Raw genomic sequence first — 27,422 nt, forward strand, 5'->3', positions numbered from 1 at the left:
GGAGGCTGATGCTTGCATCAAAGGTGAGTTCTGACCTTTGTTACCTGGAACACAACAAAGGTCAGGACTCAGGCAGTGGGACAAAGGGCGAAGGTAAAAGCACAGACTTGAAAAGACTTCAGGAGATAAAGTGGCATGACTTCGTGGTTAGTTGGGTGTGTGGAGTTAAAAAAAAAGGAACGAGAAATGGATACATTAGGTCTTCCCTCAATCACTACTATCTCTCCCATCCAGCCCACCCTTGTCTTTCCTCCCCCTTCTCCTGCAGACCCTCTCACCTGGCAGAGATACCCACTGGGCTGGGCCATGCAGGTGGCCCCGTTCTGGCAAGGCCTGGACTCACATGGGTTCACATGATCCTGGCACAGGCTGCCTTGGAATCCAGGGGGGCAGTGGCAGAAATAGGAGGGGCCGCTGTCGACACAGAGGCCTCCATTGTGGCAAAGCGAAGAGACGTCTATGCCTGGGGAGAGAGACAAACAGGGATATACAAAGATAAGTGTGGGGCCGGGCGCCGTGGCTCACACCTGTAATCCCAGCACTTTGGGAGGCCGAGGCAGGTAGATCACCAGGTCAGGAGTTTGAGACCAGCCTGGCAAACATGGTGAAACCCCGTCTCTACTAAAAATACAAAAAATTGGTCGGGCGTTGTGGCAGGCGCCTGTAATCCCAGCTACTTGGGAGGCTGAGGCAGGAGAATCACTTGAACCTGGGCGGCACAGGTTGTAGTGAGCCGAAATCATGCCATTACACTCCAGCCTGGGCTACAGGGCAAGACTCCATCTGAAACAAACAAACAAACAGACAAAAACGGTAAGTGGGGATGTGGCCGAGCACGGTGGCTTACACCTGTGATCCCAGCACTTTGGGAGGCAGAGGTGGGTGGATCACTGAGGTTAGGAGTTCGAGACCAGTCTGGCCAACATGATGAAACCCCATCTCTACTAAAAATACAAAAAAAAAAAAAAAAAAAAAATTAGCTGGGCATGGGGGCACACGAATCCCAGCTACTTGGGAAGCTGAGGCAGGAGAATCACTTGAACCTAGGAGGTGGCGGTTGCAGTGAGCCGAGATTGTGCCACTGCACTCCACCCTGGGTGACAGACTGGGACTCCATCTCAAAAAAAAAAAAAAAAAATAAGGTAAGTAGGGAGGAGGAAGGGTATATTCAGGGCCCAATCTCTGGGTGTAGAGGCCTTTACCTTGGGGACCATTAACATTCCTGGGTAGAGACTGGTCTGGGCCCAAGGAGTTAATAACTCCTGGCACTGAAGAAATTAGAACATCGGGTTTTACCTCTCTCCTCACCCTTTCTGCCAGAATATTGGAGACATACCTCTAAAGCTTATCATAATGTTAAAGCAACTGTTTTCTTAGCTTAAAACAAGGCTTGAGCAAGAAATAATTCAAGGTATGCCTCAGGTGAGGACATGTGGCTTAAGTCTGTCCCCTGAGTTCTGCATTCCTTTAATGTTCTCTCCCTGTAATTCCCATCAGCTATCCCTTAACTCCATCATAATCTCTTTCCCGAGCTCTTCTCATATCAAACCTTATTTTAGTGTTCTTTTACAAAGAGCGTGGCGTGACATTGAAGTGAGTGGGGTGGGGTGAAATGCGTTGAGTGTAGCTGGATTAAGTGTGCTCCACTCTGCCTGGGTTATGATGATCAGGACAGAGTTGAGTTGCTCCACGTTGAGTCATGTCCCTCATGGTTGGGTTAAACTGGAATCCTGTGGAATGGGCTGATTGGTGTTGCTTGAATTGTGTTAAATGAGGTAATAGGAATTGTGTTAGGCTTCTCTGATTGCACAGTTCAACACCTGTGCAATCAAGAACTGATTTGTCTGTGTGGTTTTGATTCTCAGGTGGTTGTTTTGGCCAAAGGCTGTGTGGAAGCCCGCAGGAACGGGGCAGGTGAGAACACCCATATTTTCTTCATTTGCTCTCCAGTCAGCGCTGGCGTTGGTTACCTTGGCTCAGCGCAGCCTTCTGGCAGGAGGACAGTGGAAGGTTGCAGAGAGGCCCGGTCCATCCCTGGAGGCACAAGCAGTGGAAGGAGGGCCCAGTCTGGAGGCAGTGGGAATTGCGTGGGCAGGGCTTCTGGGCACATAAGTCCATCAGAGTCTGAGGGGTGGGAGGGAGTGTGAGGCAGGACACAGCATCAGATTTCCAGCCCAGAGATGGTCCTCTGCCCACTCCAACTCCTCAAAATCCCTTACTTCAAAAACCCTCTCCTGAATGGTCTGGGACCAGGTGACCCTCCCTGGTTTCCCTCCCAGCCACTTCCCTCCTCAGCACGCCTGGCTTCAATGGCCCTCACCTGGCAGCTGCCTCCGGTGTAGCCAGTGGGGCAGAGGCAGCGGGGACCCTGGGGGCTGTCCTGGCAGGTTGCCGTATTCCTACAGGGGCTGAACAAGACAGAGACAGGGCATGATAGGAAGAAGTTCGGGAAACAAGGGGAAGGTAGTGTGTGATGTTGTCGGGAGGCAACCACAGGGAGGTGGCAAGCCAGGAGGGAAGGTGGAACGAGGGGTGTGGGGTGGGAGGCAGCCTGGAGCCCAAGGGGAGATGAGAGGAGGGGTGGGAAGGCTGAGGGCTTTCTCCCTTCTAGGGGTCTTTGGGCCCTGCTCACCTGTCTGCACAGCTGGGGTGGATCTTTCCCTCACAGCGCGGGCCCTGGAAGCCCGTGGCACAGAGGCAGGAGAAGGTGCCAGGCCTGTTCACACAGGTACCCCCATTGAAGCACGGGGCTGGAGAGAAGAGGCTGTGAGGGTTTAGGTTCCTTGCCTGTAACCTGGCCTGTGACCTCAGTCACACTGTACATAGGACATACACCCCCCACCATCAAAACGACAGCTCACTGCCATCCAATTAATTTTTATTTATATGATTTTTATTTTATTTTAGATACGGTCTTGCTCTGTTACCCAGGCAGTGGTGCCATCACAGCTCACTGCAGCCTCAACCTTCTGGGCTCAAGTCATCCTCCCACCTCAGCCTCCCGATTATCTGAGACTACAGGCCTTAGCCACTGTGTGCCCAGCTAATTTAGAGATGGAGTTTCATTATGTTTCCCAGGCTGGTCTGTCCACTTAAGTTTAAAAAAAATGACACAAGCATACCCTCCCCAGTTCCTCCATTCTCCTGTAGCTCCCAGCCCCATGGCACGGTGGGCACTCACCAGACCCACAGTAGTCAGTGCTGGTTTGGCACTGGGGCCCTGTGTGGCTTGGAGGGCAGGTGCAGTAGTAGCCTCCAGGGCTAGGGTTGCAGGAGCCGCCATTGAGACATGGCCCTGAGTGACAAGCTGTCGTCTCCTCACTACAGGTGGGCCCTGAAGGAAACAGGTGGGGGCTGAGAAAGGGTGTCCTCCTTCCCTCCCTCCACTATCCTCCTCTTTCCTTTTCCTTCCCTTCCTCATCCCCAACCCTATTATTCTCTCCCATCAACCTCCTTTCTCACTACCTCCCACACATCACCCGTGTCCCCTGCAGCCCAGTTCTCCTTAGTGGTGACTGAAACTCAGGACCCGTGGTCACCTGCCTTACCCTTGACTTAGGGGGTGACCAGCACAGGGTGTATATGGTTTAGGGAGGGTCTCACCTGTGTAGCCTGTAGGGCAGGTACAGTTGTAGCCAGAGGGCTGGGGGTAGCAGGTCCCCCCATGGGCACAGGGTGCAGAGATGCAGCTCCCTAGCTCTGCCTCACACTCTGGCCCCGTCCAACCCACATCACACACACATGAGGATCTGGTTGTAAAGAGAAAGGGGAGGGTTTTTCTCTTCTCCTACTGCGTCTGTTCCCCTCCCTGCTGCCTGGACCCCTTTGACTTCCTCTTCTTTTGGCCGAGATTCTGGCCTCTTTCTTCAGTGACTTTGCTCTCAGCACTGCTCCCATGCTCCCCAATACCTGCTCATTTTCTCCAACTAGATATATGCATGTATATATATATATTCTTTCTGTGACTTGCTTATTTTCTGTCTTTCTTTAGAATGAAAGCTCCATGAGAGTAGTTGGTTTATCTCTTTTGCTTTGTGTTTCCCCCAGGGCCTGGAACAGTAGCCACACAAAGTAGGTGCTCAGCAGATTTTTTTTTTTTTTGAGACGGATTCTTGCTCTGTCACTCAGGCTGGAGTGCAGTGGCATGATCTTGGCTCACTGCAACCTCCGCCTCTTGGGTTCAAGCGATCCTTCGGCTTCAGCCTCCCAAATAGCTGGGATTACAGGGGTGCCACCATGCCCAGCTAATTTTTGTACTTTTAGTAGCTACAGGGTTTCACCGTGTTGGCCAGGCTGGTGTTGAACTGCTGATCTCAGGTGATCCGCCCACCTCGGCCTCCCAAAGTGCTGGGATTACCGGCATGAGACTGTAATCAGCACTGCGGCTGGCCTCAGCAGATATTTTTCTAATGAATGATTAATTCGCCCTGGGATTTAATGCTCTTCTTTCTGCTCTGACCCCCTGGTCCTCTGTTTCCCCCAGTTTTTGTGCACTCTCTTCTCCTTGGATAACACTTACCAGTTGAGCCCTCCCACTGCCTTGCCCTAAGAACTTTGCCATCTCCTTCCTTTTCCCCATTGGTCATTTCTCACAGACCTACATCTCACTGGCTGTCTTCTCCTATCCTAGTGAAGGGAGCCCAAAGGAGGGGGCAGATGGGGAGGGCCTGGAAGATGTTACCTCTGGCAGTGCCCATGGTGGCAGGTGCAATTGTCCTCAGGTGGGGCACAGCCAGGGCTTCCATCAGGACAGAGGCAGTTGGCCTTGTCTTTCTGGTCCTTACATATCTGCTTGGGCTGGCACAGGTTGGGAGCACACAGGGGAACCTCACAGAGCTGGCCTGGGGTGGGAAGATGGGTCAAAAAGAAAACAGCTCCTCCACGTCCTTCATTGGGCCAAAAGCCACTTCTTATGCTTGCCTTACTCACTCCCCATGAACCCATGAACCTGTCCTTCAATGAGTCCCTATTGCCTTTAAGATATTGTTTAACTTTCTCAGAATGATACGCAGAGTCCTGCAGGACATGACATTTGTACAACAGCTGCGTTTCTCATCTTTGCCTTGCTGTACCCTTAACTCTGGCTTTCTTATAGTTCCTTAAATGGGGTGGGCTTTTCTTCCATCTGTGTCTTTGCACATGCAGTTATCTCCAGCTAAAACACGCTATCTGGCACTCTATTTAGACAAACTCCTGCCCATCCATCTTTCTTTCTTTCTCTTTTTCCTTATTTCCTTCTTTCCTTCTTTCCTTCCTTTCCTTCCCTTCCTTCCCTTCCTTCCCTTCCTTCCCTTCCTTCCCCCTTCCTTCCCTTCCTTCCTTCCTTCTTCTTCTTTTTTTTTTTTTTTGAGATGGAATCTTGCTCTGTCACCCAGGCTGGAGTGCAGTGGAGTGATCTCGGCTCACTACAACCACTGCTTCCTGGGTTCAAGCGATTCTCCTGCCTCAGCCTCCCCAGTAGCTGGGATTACAGGTGCCCGCCACCACGCCTGGCTAATTTTTGTATATATATATATATATTTTGAGATGGAGTCTTGCTCTGTCACCCAGGCTGGAGTGCAGTGGCGCGATCTCGGCTCACTGCAAGCTCCGCCTCCCAGGTTCACGCCATTCTCCTGCCTCAGCCTCCGGAGTAGCTGGGACTATAGGCGCCCACCACCACGCCCAGTTAATTTTTTGTATTTTTAGTTGAGACGGGGTTTCACCATGTTAGCCAGGATAGTCTCGATCTCCTGACCTCATGATCCACCCGCCTTGGCCTCCCAAAGTGTAATTTTTGTATTTTTAATAGAGACGAGGTTTCACCATGTTGGCCAGGCTGGTCTCGAACTCCTAATCTTGGGTGATCCACCCGCCTCAGCTTCCCAAAGTTCTGGGACTACAGGCGTGAGCCACCACGCCCAGCCTCTGCTTATCTTTCAAGACTCATCTCAGCCTTTACCTCCTCCATTTTTAGTCTGGGTTGGCTGATCCTCTGTGCTCTTGTAACATCCTGCACATTTTTCTCTCAGCACCTCTGTAGGCTATAATCAACAGGAGACATTTTGGTCTCTCTGTATTAGACTTGAAGTCACATGAGGATGGCAACCGTCTTACTCAGGTTTGCCTCTGTATCTGGCATAGTAGGCACTTAGTAAGTGCTTGCTAAATAAGCAAGTGAATGCCTTTTCTTTGAGTCCCATCCTCTGCTCCCAAGCCGCAATCACACCATTTACATTGGGCCCATGTTACCCTACGGTGGTAACCCCTGCCCTTGTCCCCATGGTTGTACAATTGTGCAGGTTTTACACTAAATAACTTTAAAGGATACCATTCTCATTCTATTCTCACATCCCAACCATCAAACACCCACCAATGAACTCTGCCCCAACCCAAATGGAATAAAATATTCTGCCAGTTCTTTCCAATGCCTCCCCTGCTAACCTGTGAAACCAGAGGGGCAGAGGCAAAAGAAGGCTCCTGGAAGATCAATGCAGCTGGCTCCAACGGGACATGGGTCACTCAGGCACTCATCCACCTCTGTTTGACAGCGTGTACCTTCAAAGCCTGTGGCACAGCAGGAAGGTCAGGGACCTGCACAGACGTCTGCCTCCTGCCCCCGCTGTCCCCCACAGTGTGTGCCCCAGTTTACCTGGGAGACACTCGCAGTGGAAGGCTCCAGGCTGGTCCTGGCACTGCCCACCATTGGCACAGGGAGAGTTTCTGCACTCGTCGATATCCTCCTCACATCGGGTGCCGGCGAATCCTGGTGGGGCGGAAGTGGGTGGGGAGAGGAGGCCAAGGTCATCGAGGGAGGCACAGCATGGCGCCTTCCTTTGCCAGGAAAGGTGAACTTGCAGAGCTTCCCAGAGAAGACACCTGGGGCAGGTGAGTGTGGGGTGACAGGAGAGTGACGCAGAAAAGGTGAAGCTCAGCCACCTGCCAGCTGTGTGACTTTGGGCAAGCTGGTCAACCCTCTAGGCCCCAGTTTCCTGTTCTGTGTAAAAGGGGAATAATAATAGAACCTACCTCATGGTACTGTTAAAAAGATTAAATGACATAATGCCTGAAAAGTACTCAGCCAAATGGCTAGCCTGGAGTAAGTGGTGAATAAATGTAGTTATTATAACAGCAGGGGACAGAGGGGTGTCCGGTGAGGCTGGAGAAGAAAGGCTTGGGGCAGCTTTCGCTGGGTTTATGATGAGAATGCCAAGACCAGCCTGGGACCTCAACATGCATACACAGAGGCTGTGCAGGAGGGCTGTGCAGGAGGGATCTTTGGGTGATTTGGCAGGACAGAGATGAGAATGGGCAAGTAAGCAAGGGAAGATTTGGGGATGTAACAGTAGAGATTTTGGGGAGCAAAGACAGATTTGGAGGACTCCTTGGCTTGGCTAGAGAGAGCTTCAAGAGGCCTTGGGTGATTGCTGGGCCTGAACTCTGCAGGTTCAGAGGCTTGGGGTCTGAGGGTGGCCAGATAGGCATCTGTACTCACCAGGCAGGCAGATGCACTGGAAGCCGTTGAGCAGGTCATGGCAATCCGCGTGGTTCAGGCAGGGAGCTGAGGCACACTCGTTGGTCTCCACCTCACAGAGTTGCCCTTCTAAGCCTGGAGACATGGGGGTCATGAGGGCTGTGGCTCAGCCAGGTCTGTCTGGGAGACCTGTGTTCTAGAATTGGCTCTGCTCCTGACTTGCCCCGCTCAGGCGGTCCTCCCCCGAGGTGCTGTCTGCATGGGGTTGAACAAGATGAACCCTGAGGCCCTGCTGCTTCGCAGTGTGTGGCCCTGCTCCTTGAGGTGTGAAAGGCCAGGGAACAGGGTGCTTGCTGGGGACCTGCGGGAGGACTGCAAGGCTTTTTTGTGGTCATTCCTGTGTATACAGACGGCGGGGCTCACCAGGGCAGGCTGATCAGCCTGGAGGACCTCAAGGTACAAATAGGAACAAATTGGCTTGGAGAATGAGTCCCGCCTCTTGTTCTGCCTGGGCGGGCCTCCATGCCAGGGAGAACAGAGATCCCAAAGTGGAGGAATTTGAAGTGCATCTGGGAAGTTTGTTGCTCCTATATTTGTCCCGTTGCTTTGGGTTCATCCTGGTCTCCACTGTTTCATCCTGAATTGAGGTGGGATCAACCTCTGGACCTTGGCTTCCTTTCTTTTCTTGCTTGAGGAGTCTGCTTCTGAAGCTCCTTGATATCTACAATGTTGTCCCTTGGGTTACCGAGACGTTTTCTCTTATTTCTCTATGATTGTCTGCGGGGTGACCTGAGCCAGTATCTTTGGGTGCTGCTCAGTTTAGAAAGTCAACATGGGGTAGTGGTTATAATTGTTGAAGCCCTTGGTTTGAATCTCAGCTCTGCCACTTGCTAGCTGGGTGACCTTGGACAAGTCACTTAAACTCTCTGTGCCTCAGTTTCTTCAGTTATAAAATGGGCAGTGCTGACCTCATAGGGTTATTGTAATAAGTAGATGAGACAATGCCTGTAAGATGCTCAGACAGTACCTGGCATAAAGTTGGCGATTATCTTTCTGATTTCATTCAACTCCTTGATGTTGGCTCTGTTGCTCTCTCCCTGGGGCGACTTTTCCCCCTTAAAACTAGCCTGGAGGTGGGTGCTGTCTTGCAGCAATTTTTTTCTTGTTGTACCAAATTTTCCTGTTGTATCACAGGGCTTTTGGGATTTTAAGGGATTACCTTGAATCTCTACATGGGAGAGTTTCTATGATTAGAGGGAGCATTCTGGGTTGACCTGAGCAAAGCCTGCGGCACGGAAAGTTTACGAACTGCTCTTCTACCCTCTCTTGCTGGGCTGCTGTGTACAGTGGACCAGGTTGTGCAGCCTCTATGATGACTATGAAATGAATGGCAGCTTCCCCCCGAGTTGAGGAATGCATAAACCTCACTACCATCTGTCGTAACCCTTCTCCTAGGGGTCATGGGTGTCCCTGAGTTTTCATCTGGGGGTAGAGAGAGAAGCATCTGTGGTAACTTACGTCAGTTGGCCTGAGGCTGTCCTTACTCTGGAGGGGGCATTCCTAGTGGGTTCAGGACTAGTTCCTTGTTTTCCCCACCCAAGGCCCCATCCAGCTGATACCTGGTGGGCAGAGGCAGTGGAAGGTGGCAAGTAGGTCCAGACAGGTGCTCCCTGGGTGGCAGGGCTGGGAGAGGCACTCATTGTGATCGGCCTCACAACGGGAGCCTGTGTAGCCAGGTGGACAGAGGCAGTTGAAGGAGCCAGGAGTGTTGAGGCAGGAACCGCCATGTTCACAGGGACTTGGGCCTTGCTGGGCTGGGAGGAGAGAAGAGCTGGGAGTCCACAGGGGTCAGGGCGGGAAGGGCAAGGAGGTCAGACTGTCAGGGAAGGTGTGGGGGCCTGCATGTGGCAGACGAGACCAAATTGGGGAAGGGGCTTGTGTCTTTAAGATGGAGAGGAAATAAGGGACCAAATTCATGGGGACTGAGGGGCTGAGCATTGGGGAGAGGGTCATGTAGGCAAGAGATGCCAAATCTGGGCAAATTCAAGGAAAAAGATGTTTGGTTCCTTAATTGGAAAAGCAATCCGCCCTTTTCTGTCTTCAGTGCAGAGGCCTGTCTGAGGCTCAGAGAGGCTCTGAAGTGGGAGTGGCCTCACCCATCAGACACTCGTCCAGGTCCTGGTGGCAGGTGGGCCCTGAATAGCCGGGCTGACACAGGCAGAGTGTGGAGCCTGTGAGGGGGTTGGTGCTGCACTGGGCATCCCCATGGCACGGCTGGCTCAGACACATGTCTTCCAAGTGGCACAGGAGTCCTGGAGGGGTAAGAGGGGGTGAGGCTCTCAGAGGCCACTTGAAGCTCCTAGCAGTCCTCCTGGTGCTTCTCTCACCCTCCTTCTCTACCTCCCACCTCCTGATACCCTCTACCCCCATACCTGTGCGTCCAGGTGGGCAGAGGCAGGAGAAAGAGCCCACTCGGTCAATGCAGGTGGATCCCGGGGCACAGGTGGCAGCAATACAGTCATCCAGGTTCTCCTCACAGCTTGTGCCCCCCCAGCCACTCACACACACGCAGTGAAAGCTACCAGCAGAGTTCTGGCAGGTGCCCCCGTTTCTGCAGTGAGGGGGACCCTGGGTCTCACACTCATCCACATCTTCGGAGCAATCCCAGCCTGCAGGGGGTTGGGGAGGGGACAAGGGCTAAGGCTGGGAGCCCTATGAGTAGGGGAGGCCAGGGGCCAACTCTCTGGGCCATGGGTGTCATGGATGTGGCTTAAACAACTCACCTGTCCAGGTTTCTGGGCAGAGGCAGGTGTAGGTGTCCAGCCCATCCTGGCAAGTGCCCCCATTCTGACATTGGTGGCTGACACAGTTGTCTGGATTCACCTCACAGTCCGGGCCTATGAAACCTGACAGGGTCATGGGATCAGCTGGGGGAGGGGGCTCCAAGGGAGACATCCTGCCCTGCCCAGAGAGAGGGGTGGCCGGAGAGCCCCTGTGAGGACACACCTGGGGGACAGAGGCAGAGGTGAAAGGTGGAGTCTTTCCCTGGCATCAGCTGGCAGGTGCCCCCATTTGAACAGCCCCTAGGAGGGCAGGGTCCTGCCCGCAGCTCACAACGTGGACCCTCCCGCCCCACAGGGCAGAGGCACTGGAAGGAGCCCAGGGTGTTATGGCAGGAGGTGCCTTTGGGGCAGGGTCCTGGGTCCTGGAAGCACTCGTTGACATCACGTTCACAGGCATGGCCCTCGAAGCCCGGTGGGCAGTGGCACTGGATCTGGGGGTACGTGGCCAGACACACCCCTCCATTAACACATGGGTTGGCTGAGCAGAAGTCCCGAAGCTGGCACTGCTCACCTGAGGCAGAGGACAGAGGGAGCCGTTTCTAGCATTGAACGAATTCTAGCCCATTTGAGGTTACTCAGTGCTCACTCTGGATTATCTCTGGGTCTCATTTTCATATTTCCCTCCCTTTATTACCATACTCTCTTTGCTCTGTTCCATCACCCCTGCTCTCAGCGATGTCATGGCTTGGGAGGGTTTATCTGGAATGACCATATCTTCTAAAGTGATGATGAGAGTATTGCAAATTGGCCTTGCCTGAGAAAATCTGGGACGTGGGTGATCTTGGGGGAGGTGAAAAGCACCCCACGTCTGCAGGCAGGAGACTCAGGTGGCACCTTGCTGTGCCACAACTGGTTGTATACCCTTGGGTGAGCCACTTTGCCTTTCTGATCCTGATTTCCTAATCTTTAAGTGGGTTTAGGCACCTGGAGACTCACTTCACAGTCCATGTGCACCAGTGGTAATGGCGGCAGCAGTGGAGGTGCCAGGTGCTGAGCTGAGCAAGCACTTCCTGAGCATCGGCCCCTTGTGTCCTCTCAGCAACCTTATGAAGTGTGACCATTACTCTCCCTGTTTGTCAGCTGACAACTGAACACCAGAAAGCTAAAATATCTTATATGAGGTCATGTAGCTGGTCAGTGGCAGAGCTGGCATTTGGATCCAGGGGCTGGCGCAGAGCCCCTAGTCTGAAGCACTAAGCTTGCCCCAGGGTTACATCCCTCTTCCTGGGGCGGCCCCCACTCCACTCTCTGGGTCACATCCCTCCCTTCCCGGTGCCCCTCCCACCACTGCAGTCTTCCCAGGTGATATAATGGCTCCCTCCACTCAGAATGGGAGTCATTCAGATGTTCAGAATGCAAAAGCCTGGAGGACCCCTGGTATGCAGAGCAATGACCCTCTAGCTGCTAGGCAGGGGGGAGATTAAGGGGGCTAGGATAGGCATCAGGATGGTGCACAAAGGGGGCTCATGGCACCCTTAATTTGGAAATATTTTAACATCTTAGCAATCAGTACAACCATGCTGGTGAATGTTGGTCGTGGGTAAGTGGATTGCCAAGAATTGGCGTGTTGATTCTCATGGCTTCTGTCTTCAAAGGGCTTGCAGTTTCTCAGGCTCCAGTTCCATCTTCCCCACCCACAGCCTAGCCCATTGCTCCTGTCTGTCCCCTCCTGGCCACCCCCAGCAGCGCTTACCTGTCCATCCAGGCATGCAAGAGCACTGTGGGCGGCCCGAGGCCTGGATGTGGCAGCGGCCCCTTTTGGAACAGAAGGAGGTAGGACAAGGGTCTTCAAGCTGGGCCTGGCATCTCTCGCCAGTGAAGCCAGGGAGGCAAGTGCACAAGAAGCTGGGTGTCAATGGAGAGGGAGAGCTGGGGAGCCCCAGGGGAGTGGGAAGCAGGGCTTGGCAGCTGCCTCCATTTTGGCAGAGCTGGGCGTTCTGGCAGGGGTCAGGAAACTGGCACGTCTCACCCAGGAAGCCAGGGGCACACCTGGGCAGGGGAGGAGAGGGAAACTCACATCACTGGTCCCTCTTCCTATTCTTGCCCACTCCCTCCTCTGTCTTCATTTGTTTCCCTTCATCTCCTTCACTTCCTCCCTTTCTTCTTTGGTCTCACTTCCTCACCTCTCCCCCTCTGCTCTCCCTCCCCTTTTCTCTCCAATCTCCCACTCCTGCAAGGCACACTCACTGGCAGGTCCCTTGTCCCAGAGACAGGCTCAGGCAGGTGCCTCCATTGGCACAGGGTTCTGGGAAACTCCCACACAGCAGCCCTGAGGGTGGAGAGGCAGGCGCGATGGAAGCCCTGGGTGCTGTGCCTCCACCTTTCCTCTTCTATGTGCTCCTGAGAGACCTGCCCACAGCAGCTCCCACAGGTGCTCTAAACCACCTCTTCTTCACACCTGTCCCCACTCTCCACGTGGTACCCAGTCCCAGCCCCAATGCCCTCCATCCCAGTTACTAATCCCTACCCCCCTTTCCTGTTTATTCTCTGGCCTCCCAAGTCCAGCCTCGGACTCCATCTCTCGGAAGCAAGACAACAGGGGTCAGAAGGGGGGCGGAGGTGGCTCCCGGGAGGTGAATGGCTGAGACTTCGAAGAGATTTCCTCCCGGAAAGGCCCAGCATTGAGCCATCCGGGGGGTGGCGACAGCTGGACTAAGAAAGGGACTTAGTAGGCCTGACCTTTCATGTCCCCATCTCCTGCTTCCCTCTCATCTCTTCCCCAAGCAGGTGGTCAGTGTGTTCCCTCTTCCCCTCTTCCCTATGGCTGTAAGAGTCCTCCAGTGCCAGTGCTGATGAGGTTCTTCCTGGAGGTGGGCACCCTCTCACCCATCCCCCAGCAGTCACCACCCCTGGCACGAGGCCCGAAGCAGCTCCATGGGCAGAGCTGTCTTTCCCTGGAGGCCGTCTCTATTTGGGCAGTGAGAATCTCCTCCATCCAGCGTCCCTCACACAGCGTGGGACTTGGCCCTCTTCCCCCACCCCACTGGACATCCTCCTAAGGGAGATGGGTCCCCCCACCTCACCCACGCCATGCCTCACCTCTGGTTATGACCACTGAGACACATAGCAGCAGCAGCAGCAGCAGCAGCAGCAGTGAAGGGGGCTGCATTCCACAGCCCCTTTTCCAAGCCCCGGTCCCTGTCCCTCTTCAGACAGGGACCCTCAGAGCTCTCACTGGGGCAGGAGCTACCTCCTCTGCTCCCACTGCCCCTCTTCCTCCTCCTCGGCCTGCTGCAAGCCTCACGTCTGAGCTGTTTCCTGAGTCACACAATGTCCTGGACACCCTAGTAATGGGGGGCGGGGGAAGAGTGGAGGAACACTAGGGGGGATGAAGGAGGGGCCTTCTGTCCCTGACAACCCCTGGGGAAGTAGAGGGAAGTAGGACGGTGTGCCTGGAGGGTAGGTGATAGGAGGGGAGAAGGACTCTCAGAACCCCCTGGGCAGTCCCAGCCCTGCTGTTTGTTGATCTGGTCTCTCCTTTCTAGGGATGAGAATTGCAAGGTGGCTGCCCCTGTGCCCCAGGAGGGGCAGGACCTGGAAACAGGTATTGGGTGGTTACAGAGTTCCGTATTCCTCCTCCCAGGAGAGGACGCTTAATTTGCCAGGTTATTACAGATGCTTCTCAGAGAACCTGCAACTTGTTATAATTTGAAACCACTCACCTTGGCAAAAGGAACCCAGGGGGCTTCTGGGCCTTATCTTGGCTCTTGCCAGGACTTATTTTTCTCCTTCTGGGGAATGGGCAAGATGCTGGCCGGTTTTGGAGAAATCTTGGTCTTCCTGTTGTAGGGGAATGTTAAGACTGTCATTATCAGTGATAAATGAACATAGTCTACCCTAAATTTTGCAGTCTGAATTATCTGTAACAAACACTGAATTTGGGTAGTTTTCACTTCCTCCATCTCTGCCCCCCTCTGCTGTCGAGGTCCTTGGGATGCAGGGAATGCCAGTCAGAATGCAAAATTGGAGTAAATACAATCACAAAAGAGAATTCTTTGCCTCAAAATGCTCAACCTACCTTCTTGAGTCAACCCAGGACAACTTTGGGGTCAACCACACACCGAGTTCCTCTAGTAGCACAGGGAACTGAGAGTCCAGGGTGGCAGAAGATGTCAGTGGCAGCTGTGCTCTCCCTGGTGTTGAGGCACTCATGGCTGCTGCTGGTATACCTGAGAACCTTCCCCTACTGGGGAATATACTTCGCCAGCACCACTTTCTTCCTTTTTTTAGCTTTTTATTTTAAAATACTTTTAATCTCATGGGAAAGGGGCAAGAATACTAAAAAGAATTCCAGGATACCCTTCACTCAGATTCATCCGCTAATACCATTTGACCACATTTACTTTATCATTATTTCTCTACAAATATACATTTGTATTTTTTTCTGAACCATTTGAGAGTAAGTTGCATACAAGATACCCTTTACCCTTAAATCCATCTGTCCAAATTTTCTAAGAACAAAACATTCTTTTACATAATATAGTACAATTATCCAAATCAGGAAACTTAGACCGATGTAATACTATGATCTAATTGGCAGCCCAAATTCAGATCCTGCCAATTGCCCCATGATGTCCTTCATGACAATTTTTTCCCTTGGTCTAGGATCTCATTTGGCATCCTGCATTGCATTTAGTTGTCGAGTCTTTTTAGTTTCCTTTGATATGAGTACAGTACCTTAAATGTACTTTGCCTTTCATTATATCGACTTTTTTTTTTTTTGAGACAGAGTTTCTCTTTGTTGTCCAGGCTGGATTGCAGTGGCACGATCTTGGCTCACTGCAACCTCCGCCTCCTGGGTTCAAGCAATTGTCGTGCCTCAGCCTCCGGAGTAGCTGAGATTACAGGCGCCCACCACCACGCCCGACTGACTTTTTGTATTTTAGTAGAGACGGGGTTTCACTGTGGTGCCCAGGCTGGTCTCAAACTCCTGAGCTTAGGCAATCCACCCATCTTGGCTTCCCAAAGTGCTGGGATTACAGGTGTGAGCCACCGCACCTGGCCGATACTGGCATTTTTAAGCATACAGGTCAGTTGTTTTGTAGACTGTTCCTAAATTTGAGTATGTCTGGTGTTTATGCATTTTTGGGCATGAGTCCCAGTGTATCACATTAGGAAGCCCGTGAGCCAGCATCATTTATAATGGTCACCCAGTATTCTACTAGTTCATTTAAACCAGTTTCCTATTATAGCATGTTTAGGTGGGTCTCAATTTGCTTTTTGTTTTTTTAGAGACAGGGTCTTGCTCTGTCACTCAGGCTGGAGTGCAGTGGCGCGCACATAGCTCATACAACCTTGAATTCCTGGGCTCATGGCATCCTCCTTCCTCGGCCTCCCGAAGCTCTGGGATTACAGGTGTGTACCATCACACCCGGCCTGCAATTTTTAAACATATAATAAACTGAGCTGTGGTAAATATTCTTTTTTTTCTTTTTCTTCTTCTTATATTTTTTTGAGATGGAGTCTCGCTCTGTTGTCTAGGATGGAGTGCAGTGGTGTGATCTTGGTTCACGGCAACCTCTGCCTCCTGGGTTCAAGCTACTGCTGCCTCAGCCTCCTGAGTAGCTGGGATTACAGGCACATGCCTGGCTGATTTTTGTATTTTTAGTACAGATGGGGTTTCATCATGTTATCCAGGCTGGTCTTGAACTCCTGACCTCAGGTAATCTGCCCGCCTCTTTCGGCCTCCCAAAGTGCTGGGATTATAGGTGTGAGCCACCGCGCCCGGACCTTCGGTAAATATCCTTGAACTTACGTATTTGCATGGCTATCTAATTATTGCCTTCGGCTAAATTCTAGAAGTGAAACCGCTGAGTGAAAGGGTGAAGGCATAGACTTGTTTTAAAGCTCTTGGTCTCTATGTGTTGCCAAGCCGTTCTCCAGAAAGCAGTGCAGGCCTTTCTACTCCAGTTAGTAGTGTATGCCTGTGTCCTTACTCTCGCCAACCCTCCACATTAGAATCCTCGCCACTTTGATAGATGAAACGGTCTCTTATTGCTCCTTTAAATTGCACATTTGTTGTTAAGTGTCAACATTCTTTTTAACTGTTTAATGGCTATTTGTGTTTCCTGTCCATGCTTTTGTGAGTTTCCTGTCCATGCTTTTGTCCCGTTGTCCTATTGGTGTCATTGTCATTTTCCCATCACCTTCTTTAGTTGAGGAGGCAACTGTGGGTATGGGGAAGAGGAACCCTAGTGTAAAAGTCCCTGCTTTTGTACTCTCTGGTTTGCTGACTGGGGATTTGGTGCTGGTGAGTAGTGAAAGGAAAATAGGAAGAGACGACAGGTTTCTCATGGAACCACGAAGACCTTGGTGGAAAGAACTGAACTCACCATTTCTGCAATGTTGACAATCTAACACCATTTGTGGAAAAGGAGGCTGGGGCACTAGGCTGAGCTTGAGAAAAAGAAGAAATTGCAACAGAGACAGAGAAGAAGTGGTTAGGTGGAAGGGAACCAGAAGTGTGGTGGGCAGAAGCTGAGTTTAAAGACAGTGTCAGGAAGCTGCCTGCCCACTTCTTGCTTTATCCTGCTTAAGGTAAGGCAGTGTGCACCTGCTCAGGCATTATGAGCTATGCTTGGGTCCCAGATACCTTTCCTGGCCTCTAAGACCTTACAGCCCAAAGCAGTATTGATGCTCCCCCAAGAGCTTGTTTCTCCTTCCCAATGGCTTCCCAAGGGTTGATACTGACCAGGGTGGTACCATCATCACTACAGTGAACTGCAGCATGCCAGGGATACAGATAGTTGCCTCTGGGAAATGACCCTTTTTCCTACAGTATTTCATCAAATAGAGATTCATTTTGTTAAAGGGATTTTCTTTCATTGTATACCCCCTGAGAAGGATAAACCTGTCAGTCATTCACACTTCAGTCATAGGGACTTGTGACCTTAAAAGGTTAACTCCGAGGTTGGCCCTGATAACGTGTCCAAAAACAAAGAAGGCAACAGGCCACTGTAGCCATAGAGATAAGCAAGAATGCCAGGTGCAGTGGTGGCTCATGCCTGTACTCCCAGCACTTTGGGACGCCAAGGTGGGAGAATCACTTGATCCCAGGAGTTCAAGACCAGCCTGGGCAACATAGGGTATCCCCATCCCTATGAAAAAATACAAAAATTAGCAGGCCATGGTGATGCACACCTGTTGCCCCAGCTACTCGGGAGGCTGATGTGGGAGGATCACTTGAGCCCAGGAGGTTGAGGCTGCAACGAGCCATAATCATGCCACTGCACTCCAGCCAGGGTGACAGGGTGAGACCAGAGTGAGAAAAAAAAAAAAAAAAAAAAAAAAAAAAAAAAAAGAAATAAGCAAGAGTAATCCGTTCTTGGAGATTATTTGTAAATATATGGTTTGGGAGATGTGGAGCCCCCCGTTGCTCCAGGCCCCTCCCTCTCTGCCTCCCTGTTGGTTACTCTTCATCTCCCCAACCTCTTACCATTGTAGTGTCCATGGTTATTCCCTGGGCCTCTTCTATTTTTCTCTCTCCCTAGGTGATCTCATCCAGTCTCCTGGCTCCCTACCAGATTCAGATACCATCTATGAAGACCATCTTTGTGCTGATGACTCTCAAGATCATACACTTCCCGGAACTCCAGACTTGTACTTCCAAGTACAAGTACCACAAACTTAACATGTCCAGAACTGACCTGATCTTCTCCCTGAACCTTCTCTTCCTTCCTGATAGAACTGAATTTTGCAGTTCTATTCTTTCCATTTAGGCCCAAATCCTTGAAGATATTGCTGACTCCTCTCTTTTTCTCATACTCCACATCCAAACTGTCTTAAATCCTATGGATTCTACCTTCAAAATATGTATATCCGGAATCTAAGCACTTCTCATCTCTTCTCATCCCCACTGCCAATACCCTAGTCCAAGCCAATGTCATCTCTTGCATATCCTAACTTGTCTTCCTGCTGCTGTCCTTGCTGTCCTTGTCCATACCTCTACACTGCAGCCAAAGTGAGTCAGTTGAAATACAAGTTAGACCACCTCACTCCTCTGCTCAAAACTCTCCAATCGCTTCTCCACTCACTCAGAGTAAAGCTAACTTCCTTACGGGGCCTGCAAGGCTCTACACAAGGCTGTTCCTATTCTCTCTCTCTCTCTTTTTTTTTTTTTTTTTTAGATGGAGTCTTGCTCTGTGGCCCAGACTGGAGTGCAGTGGTGCAATCTTGGCTCACTGCAACCTCCGCCTCCCAGGTTCAAGAGATTCTCCTGCCTCAGCCTCCTGAGTAGCTGGGACTACAGGCGCGTGCCACCACGCTGGGCTAATTTTTTGTATTTTTAGTAGAGACAGGGTTTCACCGTGTTAGCCAGGATGGTCTCTATCTCCTAACCTGCCTGCCTCGGCCTCCCAAAGTGCTGGGATTACAGGCGTGAGCCACTGTGCCCGGCCAAGGCCCTTCCCTCTCTAACCTCATCTTTGATTACTTCTCCTCACCATCCAGCCCCATTGGCTTCCTGCTGTTCTCGAAACAGGCATATTCACACCTTAGGGCCTTGTACTTGCCCTTCTCACTGCCTGAACTGCTTCCTTCCCCAGCTATCTTTGTGCCTCTGTCCCTCATCTCAAAAGGCACCTAATCAAGGCCTTCCTTGGCTACCCCATTTCAAAACTGGAAGCCTTCTCTCATGTTCCCCATCCCCATTGGCTTTTCTCCTTATTATTTCTCCCCATCGAACTAACATATATTTCATTTATATTTCTTATTTACTGACTGCCAATTCCACAAAGTCAAGGATTTTTGTCTTTTTCATTTACTTGTTTTTGGACTTGACCATGCCTCACTGTGTGGAGCAGGACCTCAACTCAGCGTGCACTGTCTCACTTAAAATACCCCCAGGAGGAGGATACCATTACCTCCACCCACAGTGAGACGTGGAGCTCAGAGAAGTTGAGTCACTTGTGCAAGCTCATATAGCTACTAAGTGTGTTTCAGATGTGAGTTATTCACATCCAAACCCATGTTCTTTCTACCCCGAGGCGCCATCTGTCTTAGTAGGGTTTATTTTTTGTCATTTAAAAAAATAATGTGGGCATGGCTGGGAAATAAGTTTCTGCTTCGATTACATCAGAAACTACAGATCCAGACATTCTCTTTTGCCTTTGTTGACATTCAGTGCAGCATTCAGTAAGTACTGATGCATGTCATTTGCTTATTTACTTATCAATTCATTTACACAGTATTTATTGAACACAGTCTTTATACCCCGCAATGTTTTAGGCCCTGAATTTATGGTCTTGAACAAAACAGACAGATACCGAGTAAATATGAAATATAATATCAGAGAGCGATAAGGAGTATGAGATGATATAAGGCAGGGTGAGGGGAGAGAGAAGAACTTGGGGGCTATTTTAGATTGGGAGGTTGGCTGAGTGCGGTGGCTCACACCTGTAATCCCAGCACTTTGGGAGGTGGAGGCGGGATCATCTGAGATCAGGAGTTCGAGACTAACCTAGCCAACATGGTGAAACCCTGTCTCCACCAAAAATGCAAAAATCAGCCGGGAATAGTGGCACATGCCTGTAGTCCCAGCTACTCTGGAGGCTGAGGCAGGAGAATCACTTGAACCTGGGAGGTAGAGGTTGCAGTGAGCTGAGACTGTGCCATTGCACTCCAGCATGGGTGACAGAGCAAGCCTCTGTCTCAGGCCAGGCGTGGTGGCTCACACCTGTAATCCCAGCACTTTGGGAGACCGAGGTGGGTGGATCACCTGAGGTCAGGAGTTTGAGACCAGCCTGACCAATATGGTGAAACCCCGTCTCCACTAAAAATACAAAAATTAGCCGGGCATAGTAGCACGCGCCTGTAGTCCTAGCTACTCGGGAGATTGAGACAGGAGAATCGCTTGAACCCGGGAGGTGGAGGTTGCAGTGAGCCGAGATCGTGCCACTGCACTCCAACCTGGGAGACAGAGTGAGACTCTGTCTCAAAAAAAAAAAGAAAAAAAAAAAAAAAAGACTGAGAGGTCAATAAGAGATGGCAACTGTAGTTTCAAAATAAGTACCAAATTAAACTGCTCATCACCACACCCCTACCATCTCTAATTAGGAATATTGCAACAGCATCCTACCTGGCTCCCTTGCTTCCAACTTGCCCCCAACTCTTGGCCCAGGCCATTCTCGATGTGGTGACCGGTGAGAGATGATTGGGGCATGGTGAGTCTGATTGGAATATATTTTAAAATTAGGGTGGCTATAGTTTGATTGAATAAGGGGTACACAGGTTGGGTCTCCAGGAAGCGGACTTTGAGATTTAACCCGGAGCTGGGATGGCCTTTCAGAGCCATCCCCAACTGGGGCAAGGGAGCTGGGTTTTTGCCCTCTACATTAATCAGTCATGGAAGGTGGGTTGCCCCTAGAAAGAGTGTGACCTTGGGGAAGCAGTTATCTTCAGTCCACAAAGAGGGCTGACAGGTGAGGGCTGTCCTTGAGCAGAAGACTTGGGTAACACTATCAACTAACTAAGTCTAACGGACATCTATAAAACACTCTACTAAACAATGGCAGGATATACCATTTTTCTCAAGTGTACATGGAACATTCTCCAGGATAGGCCGTATGCTAGGCCATAAAACACGTTTCAATAATTTTAAAAGGACTGAAATAATACAAAGATGTTCTCTGATCACAATAGAATTAAATTAGAAATCAACAACAACAGGAAATTTGAGGAAATTACAAGTGTGTGAAAATTAAACAGCATGCTTCTAAATAACCAATGGGTGGAAGAAGAAATCACAAGGAAAACCAGAAAATATTTTGAGATGAATGAAAATTGAAACAGAACATGTCAGAATTTTTGACATGTAGCTAAAGCTATGCTTAGAGGGGATTTATAGCTTGTAATTCCTATATTACCTCATACCATACAGAAAAAACCAACTCAAAATTGATCATAGACCTAAATGTAAGTGCAAAACTATAAAACTATTAGAAAAAGGCCTAAAAGTAGATATTCATGATGTTGGGCTAGGCAATGATTTCTTACATATGATACTTTCTTACATATACACAAGCAATAAAATAGTATTTTCTTTTTGGAGACCAGGTCCTGGTATGTCACCCAGTCTGGAGTACCATGGTGCAATCATAGCTCACTGCAGCCTCAACTCCTGGGCTCAAGTGATCCTCCTGCCTCAGCCTCCTGGATAGCTGGGACTACAGGTGCATACAACCACGCTTGGTTAATTGTTAAATTTTTTTTTTTTTTTGGTGTGGAGACAGGGTCTCACTATATTGCCCATGCTTCAGATAAAATATTGATAATTGGATTTCATCAAAATTGAAAACTTTTGTACTCCAAAAGGCACCATCAAGAAAGTGAAGGCTGGGTGTGGTGGCTTACACCTGTAATCCTAGCACTTTGAGAGGCTGAGGCAGGTGGATCACTCGGGGCCAAGAGTTCGAGACCAGCCTGGCCAACATGGTGAAACCCTGTCTCTAAAAAATGCAAAAATTAGCCGGGCATGGTGGTGCATGCATGTAGTCCCAGATACTTGGGAGGCTGAGGCAGGATAATTTCTTAAACCTGGGAGCTGGAGGTTGCGGTGAGCCGAGATCGTGCCACTGCACTCCCGCCTGGGTGATAGAGCAAGACTCTGTCTCAAAAAAAAAAAAAAAAGAAAGTGGAAATTGCCTTCATTAAGGAAGAAACAAACATAAAAATAACAGCAACCATAAGAAAGTGGAAAGATAAACAAAAGCAATAGAATGAGATCAAGTATTTGCAAATCATTTATCAGATAAGGGACTTGTATCTAGAATATAAAAAGAACTCTTATAACTCAATAATAACAATAAAAAATGGGCAAGAGATTTGAGTAGACATTTCACCAAAGAAGATATATAAATGGCCATCAAATACATGAAAACATACTATTTGGGGTTCACTTAGCTTCTTGCATCAATAAGTTAATATCTTTTGCCAAATTTGGGAGTTTTTCAGGCATTATTTCTTTGAGTACATTTTCCTGCTTCATTCTCTCTCTCTTCTTCTTAAGTGCTGATGACAGAATGTTAGTTAGCTCTTTTGTTACAGTCCCATAAATGAACCTCTGTTCATTTTTTTAGTCTATTTTTCTCCATTGTCCAGATTGAGTAATTTCTCTTCTACCTTTAAGTTCGCTGAATCTTTCCTCTGTCCTCTCCAATCTGCTGTTAAGCCAATCTATTGAGTCTTCAATTTTCATGATTATATTTCTAAGTTCTAAAATTTCTATTTGATTCTTCTTCTTCTTTTTTCTTTTTGGAGATGGAGTTTCACTGTTTTTGCCCAAGCTGAAGTGCAATGGTACGATCTCGGCTCACTACAACTTCTGCCTCCTGGATTCAAGTGATTCTCCTGCCTCAGCCTCCCAAGTAGCTGGGATTACAGGCACCTGCCACCACACCTGGCTAATTTTTTGTATTTTTAGTAGAGACGGGGTTTCACCATGTTGGCCAGGATGGTCTTGATCTCTTGATCTCATGATCTGCCTGCCTCAGCCTCCCAAAGTGCTGGGATTACAGGTGTGAGCCACCACACCCGGCCTGATTCTTCTTTATATCTTCCATTTCTTTGCCAAAATTTCTGGTTTTCACTTGTTTCAAGAGAGTTTGTAATTGCTTGTTAAAGGTTTTTTTTTTTTTTTTTTCCCTTTTCTTTTTGAGGCAAGGTCTTGCTCTGTTGCCCAGGCTGAAGTGTAGTGGTGCAATCATGGCTTACTGCAGCCTTGACCTCCCAGGCTCAAGTGATCCTCCCACCTCAGCCTTCAAGTAGCTGGGACCACAAGTACACACCACCATGTCTGGCTAATTAAAAACATTTTTTTTTCCAAGGAGCTGGGACTACAAGTACACACTACCATTCCTGGGTGATTATTATTATTATTATTATTATTATTATTATTATTATTTTGTTGTTGTTGTTTTTTGTAGAGACAGCATTTCCCTATGTTGTTGGTCATGAACTCCTGGGCTCAAGTGATCCTCCCACCTTGGGCTGCCAAAGTGCTGAGATTACAGGCATGAGCCACTGCACTTGGCTGTAAAGCTTTTTTTTTTTTTTTTTTTTCTCTCTCGGTTGCCCAGGCTGGAGTGCAGTAGTGCAATCTTGGCTCACTGCAATCTCCGCCTCCCAGGTTCAAGTGATTCTCCTGCCTCAGTCTCTTGAATAGCTGGGATTATAGGCATCTGCCACCATGTCCGGCTAATTTTTGTATTTTTAGTAGAGATGGGGTTTTGCCATGTTGACCAGGCTGGTTTCAAACTCCTGACCTCAAGTGATCTGCCTGCCTCGGCCTCCCAGAATGCTGGGATTACAGATGTGAGCCAATGTGCCTGGCCTGTGAAGCTTTTTTTTTTTTTTTTTTTTTTTTTTGAGATGGAGTGTCGCTCTGTCGCCCAGGTTGGAGTGTAATGCCATGATCTCAGCTCACTGCAACCTCTGCCTTCAGGTTCAAGTGATTCTCCTGCCTCAGCGTCCCGAGTAGCTGGGATTACAGGCATGTACCACCATGCCCAGCTAATATTTGCATGTGTAGTAGAGACAGGGTTTCACCATGTTGGTCAGGCTGGTCTCGAACTCCTGACCTTGAGTGAGCCACCCGCCTTGGCCTCCCAAAGTGCTGGGATTACAGGAGTGAGCCAACGTGCCTGGCCTGTAAAGCATTTTTAATACTTGTTTTAAAATACTTGCTTGCTTTAAATATGCATCAGGTGATTCCAACATTTAAGTCAACTTGGGTGTTGATGTCTGTTAATTGTCTTTTCTTATTCAAGATTTTCCCGATTCTTGGTATGACAAGTGATTTTTGCTTGCATCCTGCACATTTTGGATTGTATGTTATGAGACTCCGGACCTTATTTAAGTCTGTTTTAGTGATCATCCTTTGACACCGCAGTCTGTTTTAGTGATCATCCTTTGACACCGCACTAGTTGAGCAAAGAGGGTGCTGCCTCACTGCTGTCAGGTTGGGGGAGAGGCCCAGGTTCCTCACTTGGCCTCTGTGAACACTTGAGGGAGCCGTGCTCCTTGTTATTACTAGGTGTGGATGGGGGTTCAGGCTTCCCACTAGGTCTCTGCTGACATACACTGGCTGAGAGAGTAAGAAGCGCCTCATTCCTGTTACCCACGGGGTCTCCAGTGACATTGGTTGTGATGGAGGGGGATTTCATACCACCAGGCGGGGCTGAGAGTCCCAGCTTCCTACTTGCTGGGGAGGGGTACCTCAGCTGGGTGGGTGTTGATGGCTAAACTCCCCACTCAGCCTTTGTTGGCAGATATGGGGGTGAGAGTGTTTTTTTTTTTTTTTTTTGCCTGAAATAGAGTAGTCATTGTCTGAAAGTTTTGCCTTTCCAGGATGTTCCTTTCTTGGTCCTTTGGCCAGAGACTTTCCGGGATTTTTTCCATCTTCCTGTTGGAGTTTCCTGGTTGCTGGCTTTTCCAGCACCCAGTCTTGTATATATGAGGCAAAAGCCAAACCCAGGGAACTCACCACTATATTGTTTTTTCGGGTCTTGAGATTCCCAGCCAGTCTGCCTTCTCTCCATCTTTCAGGATCTTCTTATGTTTGTTTTATATATACCATCCAGGACTGTAGCTGTATTTAGCAGGAGGAATCAGAAGAGCATCTACGTCATCTTGTCTTGGAACTTGAAGGCAGCTGGTTAAGTCCTTAAAACATTCAACACAGATTTTCCATATGACTCAGCGATTGGGTTCCTAGGTATCTACCTAAGAAAAATGAAAGCAGGCCAGGTGCGGTGGCTCACGCCTGTAATCCTGGGACTTTGGGAGGCTGAGGTGGGCGGATCACCCGAGGTCAGGAGTTTGAGACCAGCCTGACGAACATGGAGAAACCCCGTATCTACTAAAAATACAAAAATTAGCTGGGCGTGGTGGTGCATGCCTGTAATCCCAGCTACTTGGGAGGCTGAAGCAGGAGAATCACTTGAACCCAGGAGGCGGAGGTTGCAGTGAGCTGAGATTGCGCTGTTGCACTCCAGCATGGGCAACAAGAGCAAAACTCCATCTCAAAAAAAAAAAAAAAAGAAAAATGAAAGCTTATGTCCACACAAATACTTGTATAAGAATTCATAGCAGTGTTATTCACAATAGCTATGAAGTAAAAACAACCAAATATCCACTGATCAGTGAATTGGTGAACAAAATATGGTATGTCCCTTTGGGAGGCTGAGGCAGGTGGATCACTTGAGGTCAGGAGTTTGAGACCAGGCTGGCCAACATGGTGAAACCCCATCTCTACTAAAAACACAAAAAAATTAGCCGGGCATGGTGGCACACACCTGTAATCCCAGCTACTTGGGAGGCTGAGGCAGGAGAATTGCTTGAACCTGGGAGGCAGAGGTTGCAGTGAGCCGAGATCACACCACTGCACTCCAGCCTGGGTGACAGAACGAGACTCTATCTCAAAAAAAAAAAAAAAAAAAAAAAAAAAGTGTATCCATACAATGGAATACTATTCAGCAATAAAAAGGAATGAAATACGGATACATGCTGCAAAATGAATGAACCTCAAAAACACTATGCTAAGTGAAAGAAGCTAGACTCAAAAGGCTGTAGGAATCCACTTACACGAAATGTCTATAATAGGCAAATCTATAGAGACAGAAAGATTAGTGATTGTCTAGGGCTCAGGTATAGAATGGGGGCTAAGTGCAAAGGAACATGAAATTTCTTTTTGGTGTGATGGAAACGTTCTAAAATTAGATTGTGGTGATAGTTTTGCAACTCTACAAATATACTAAAATCATTGAATTGTACACTTAAAATGGATTTTTTTTTTTTTTTTTTTTTTTTGGGATGGAGTCTCAATCTGTTGCCTAGGCTAGAGTGCAGTGCTGCCATCTTGGCTCACTGCAATCCCCACCTCCCAGGTTCAAGCAATTCTCTTGCCTCAGCCTCCCGAGTAGCTGAGATTACAGGGGGCCACCACCACACCTGGCTAATTTTTGTATTTTTAGTAGAGATGGGGTTTCACCATGTTGGCCAGGCTGGTCTCGAACTCCTGACCTCAAGTGATCCGTCCACCTCGGCCTCCCAAAGTGCTGGGATTACAGCTATGAGCCACTGCGCCCGACCAAAGTGGGTGAATTTTGTGGTATGTAAATTATGCTTCAATAAATCTGTGAGAGGAGAGGAGGTAGAGACATTTTGTGTTGTAGAATTTCTTAAGGAATTTTGCTGTCAAGAGTTGCAGAGAAAATATGTCTAGCGAGACAGCATATGAGGTCATGAGAAATTAAAAAAAACTCATTATTCCAGAAAATTTATACACATAAATAGAGATAATGAAAAATAACTCCCATATACCCGTGACCCAGATGCAATAATCATTAATTCAGGACCACTGATGCCTGTAATCCTAGCACTTTGGGAGGCTGAGGCAGGTGGATCACCTAAAGTCAAGAGTTCAAGAGCAGCCTGGCCAACATGTTGAAACCCCGTCTCTACTAAAAAATACAAAAATTAGCCGGACATGGTGGTGCATGCCTGTAATTCCAGCTACTAGGGTGGCTGAGGCAGGAGAATCGCTTGAACTCAAAAGGCGGAGGTTGCAGTGAGTCAAAATGGCATCACTGAACTCCGGCCTGGGCAACACAGCAAGACACTGTCTAAAGAAAAAAAAAATTCAGGACCACTCTGGTTCCATCTCTACTCCCAACCTCCACACCAGATTATTTTAGAACAAATCCCAGATATGATATGATATGACATGATATGATATGATGTGATATGATATCGTATCATTTCTATCATAAATATTTCAGTATCCTAAAAGATAAGAACTCTTAAATAATATAAACATTATGCTAGTATTGTTTCTGAAAAGTTTACATAATTTCTTAATATTATCGAATATGCAATGTTTAGTTTTCCCAAATTTTCCATTAAATATATATACAGCTTGAATCAATATCAAAACAATATCCGTGCATTGTATTCAGTTGATATGTGTCTTAAGTCTCTCTTTCTCTTCTTTGAAGTGGAATTCACATTTTAGAACAGTTTTAGATTTATAGAGAAATTGAGAGGATAGCACAGAGTATTCCCATGTGCCCTCCCTGGATTCAGTGTCCCTTATTAATAACATCTTACATGAGTGTGGGTATATGTGTTAT

General features: G+C 48.8%; 1 protein-coding gene across 2 annotated transcripts in view; it reads right to left on the reverse strand.

The window, feature by feature from the left end:
* NOTCH4 (notch receptor 4) overlaps positions 1-13,510 on the reverse strand; it is a 29,460-nt gene extending 15,950 nt beyond the window's left edge. For both annotated transcript variants that reach the window (XM_063666070.1, XM_054493221.2), the window contains exons 1-18: positions 13,336-13,510; positions 12,484-12,565; positions 11,990-12,285; positions 10,460-10,807; positions 10,237-10,359; positions 9,886-10,122; positions 9,610-9,765; positions 9,073-9,267; positions 7,475-7,588; positions 6,632-6,745; positions 6,424-6,546; positions 4,682-4,841; positions 3,604-3,749; positions 3,182-3,334; positions 2,633-2,750; positions 2,321-2,408; positions 1,971-2,124; positions 279-463 (exon numbers count right to left, since the gene is read on the reverse strand). In XM_063666070.1, the coding sequence (XP_063522140.1) occupies positions 279-463; positions 1,971-2,124; positions 2,321-2,408; positions 2,633-2,750; positions 3,182-3,334; positions 3,604-3,749; positions 4,682-4,841; positions 6,424-6,546; positions 6,632-6,745; positions 7,475-7,588; positions 9,073-9,267; positions 9,610-9,765; positions 9,886-10,122; positions 10,237-10,359; positions 10,460-10,807; positions 11,990-12,285; positions 12,484-12,565; positions 13,336-13,405 (2,862 nt within the window). In that variant the 5' untranslated portion in view covers positions 13,406-13,510. The remainder of the gene's footprint in view (positions 1-278; positions 464-1,970; positions 2,125-2,320; positions 2,409-2,632; positions 2,751-3,181; positions 3,335-3,603; positions 3,750-4,681; positions 4,842-6,423; positions 6,547-6,631; positions 6,746-7,474; positions 7,589-9,072; positions 9,268-9,609; positions 9,766-9,885; positions 10,123-10,236; positions 10,360-10,459; positions 10,808-11,989; positions 12,286-12,483; positions 12,566-13,335) is intronic.
* Positions 13,511-27,422: the final 13,912 nt, after the last annotated feature.

The sequence above is a fragment of the Pongo pygmaeus genome, chromosome 5, assembly GCF_028885625.2.
Source record: "Pongo pygmaeus isolate AG05252 chromosome 5, NHGRI_mPonPyg2-v2.0_pri, whole genome shotgun sequence".
Classification (NCBI taxonomy): domain Eukaryota; kingdom Metazoa; phylum Chordata; class Mammalia; order Primates; family Hominidae; genus Pongo; species Pongo pygmaeus.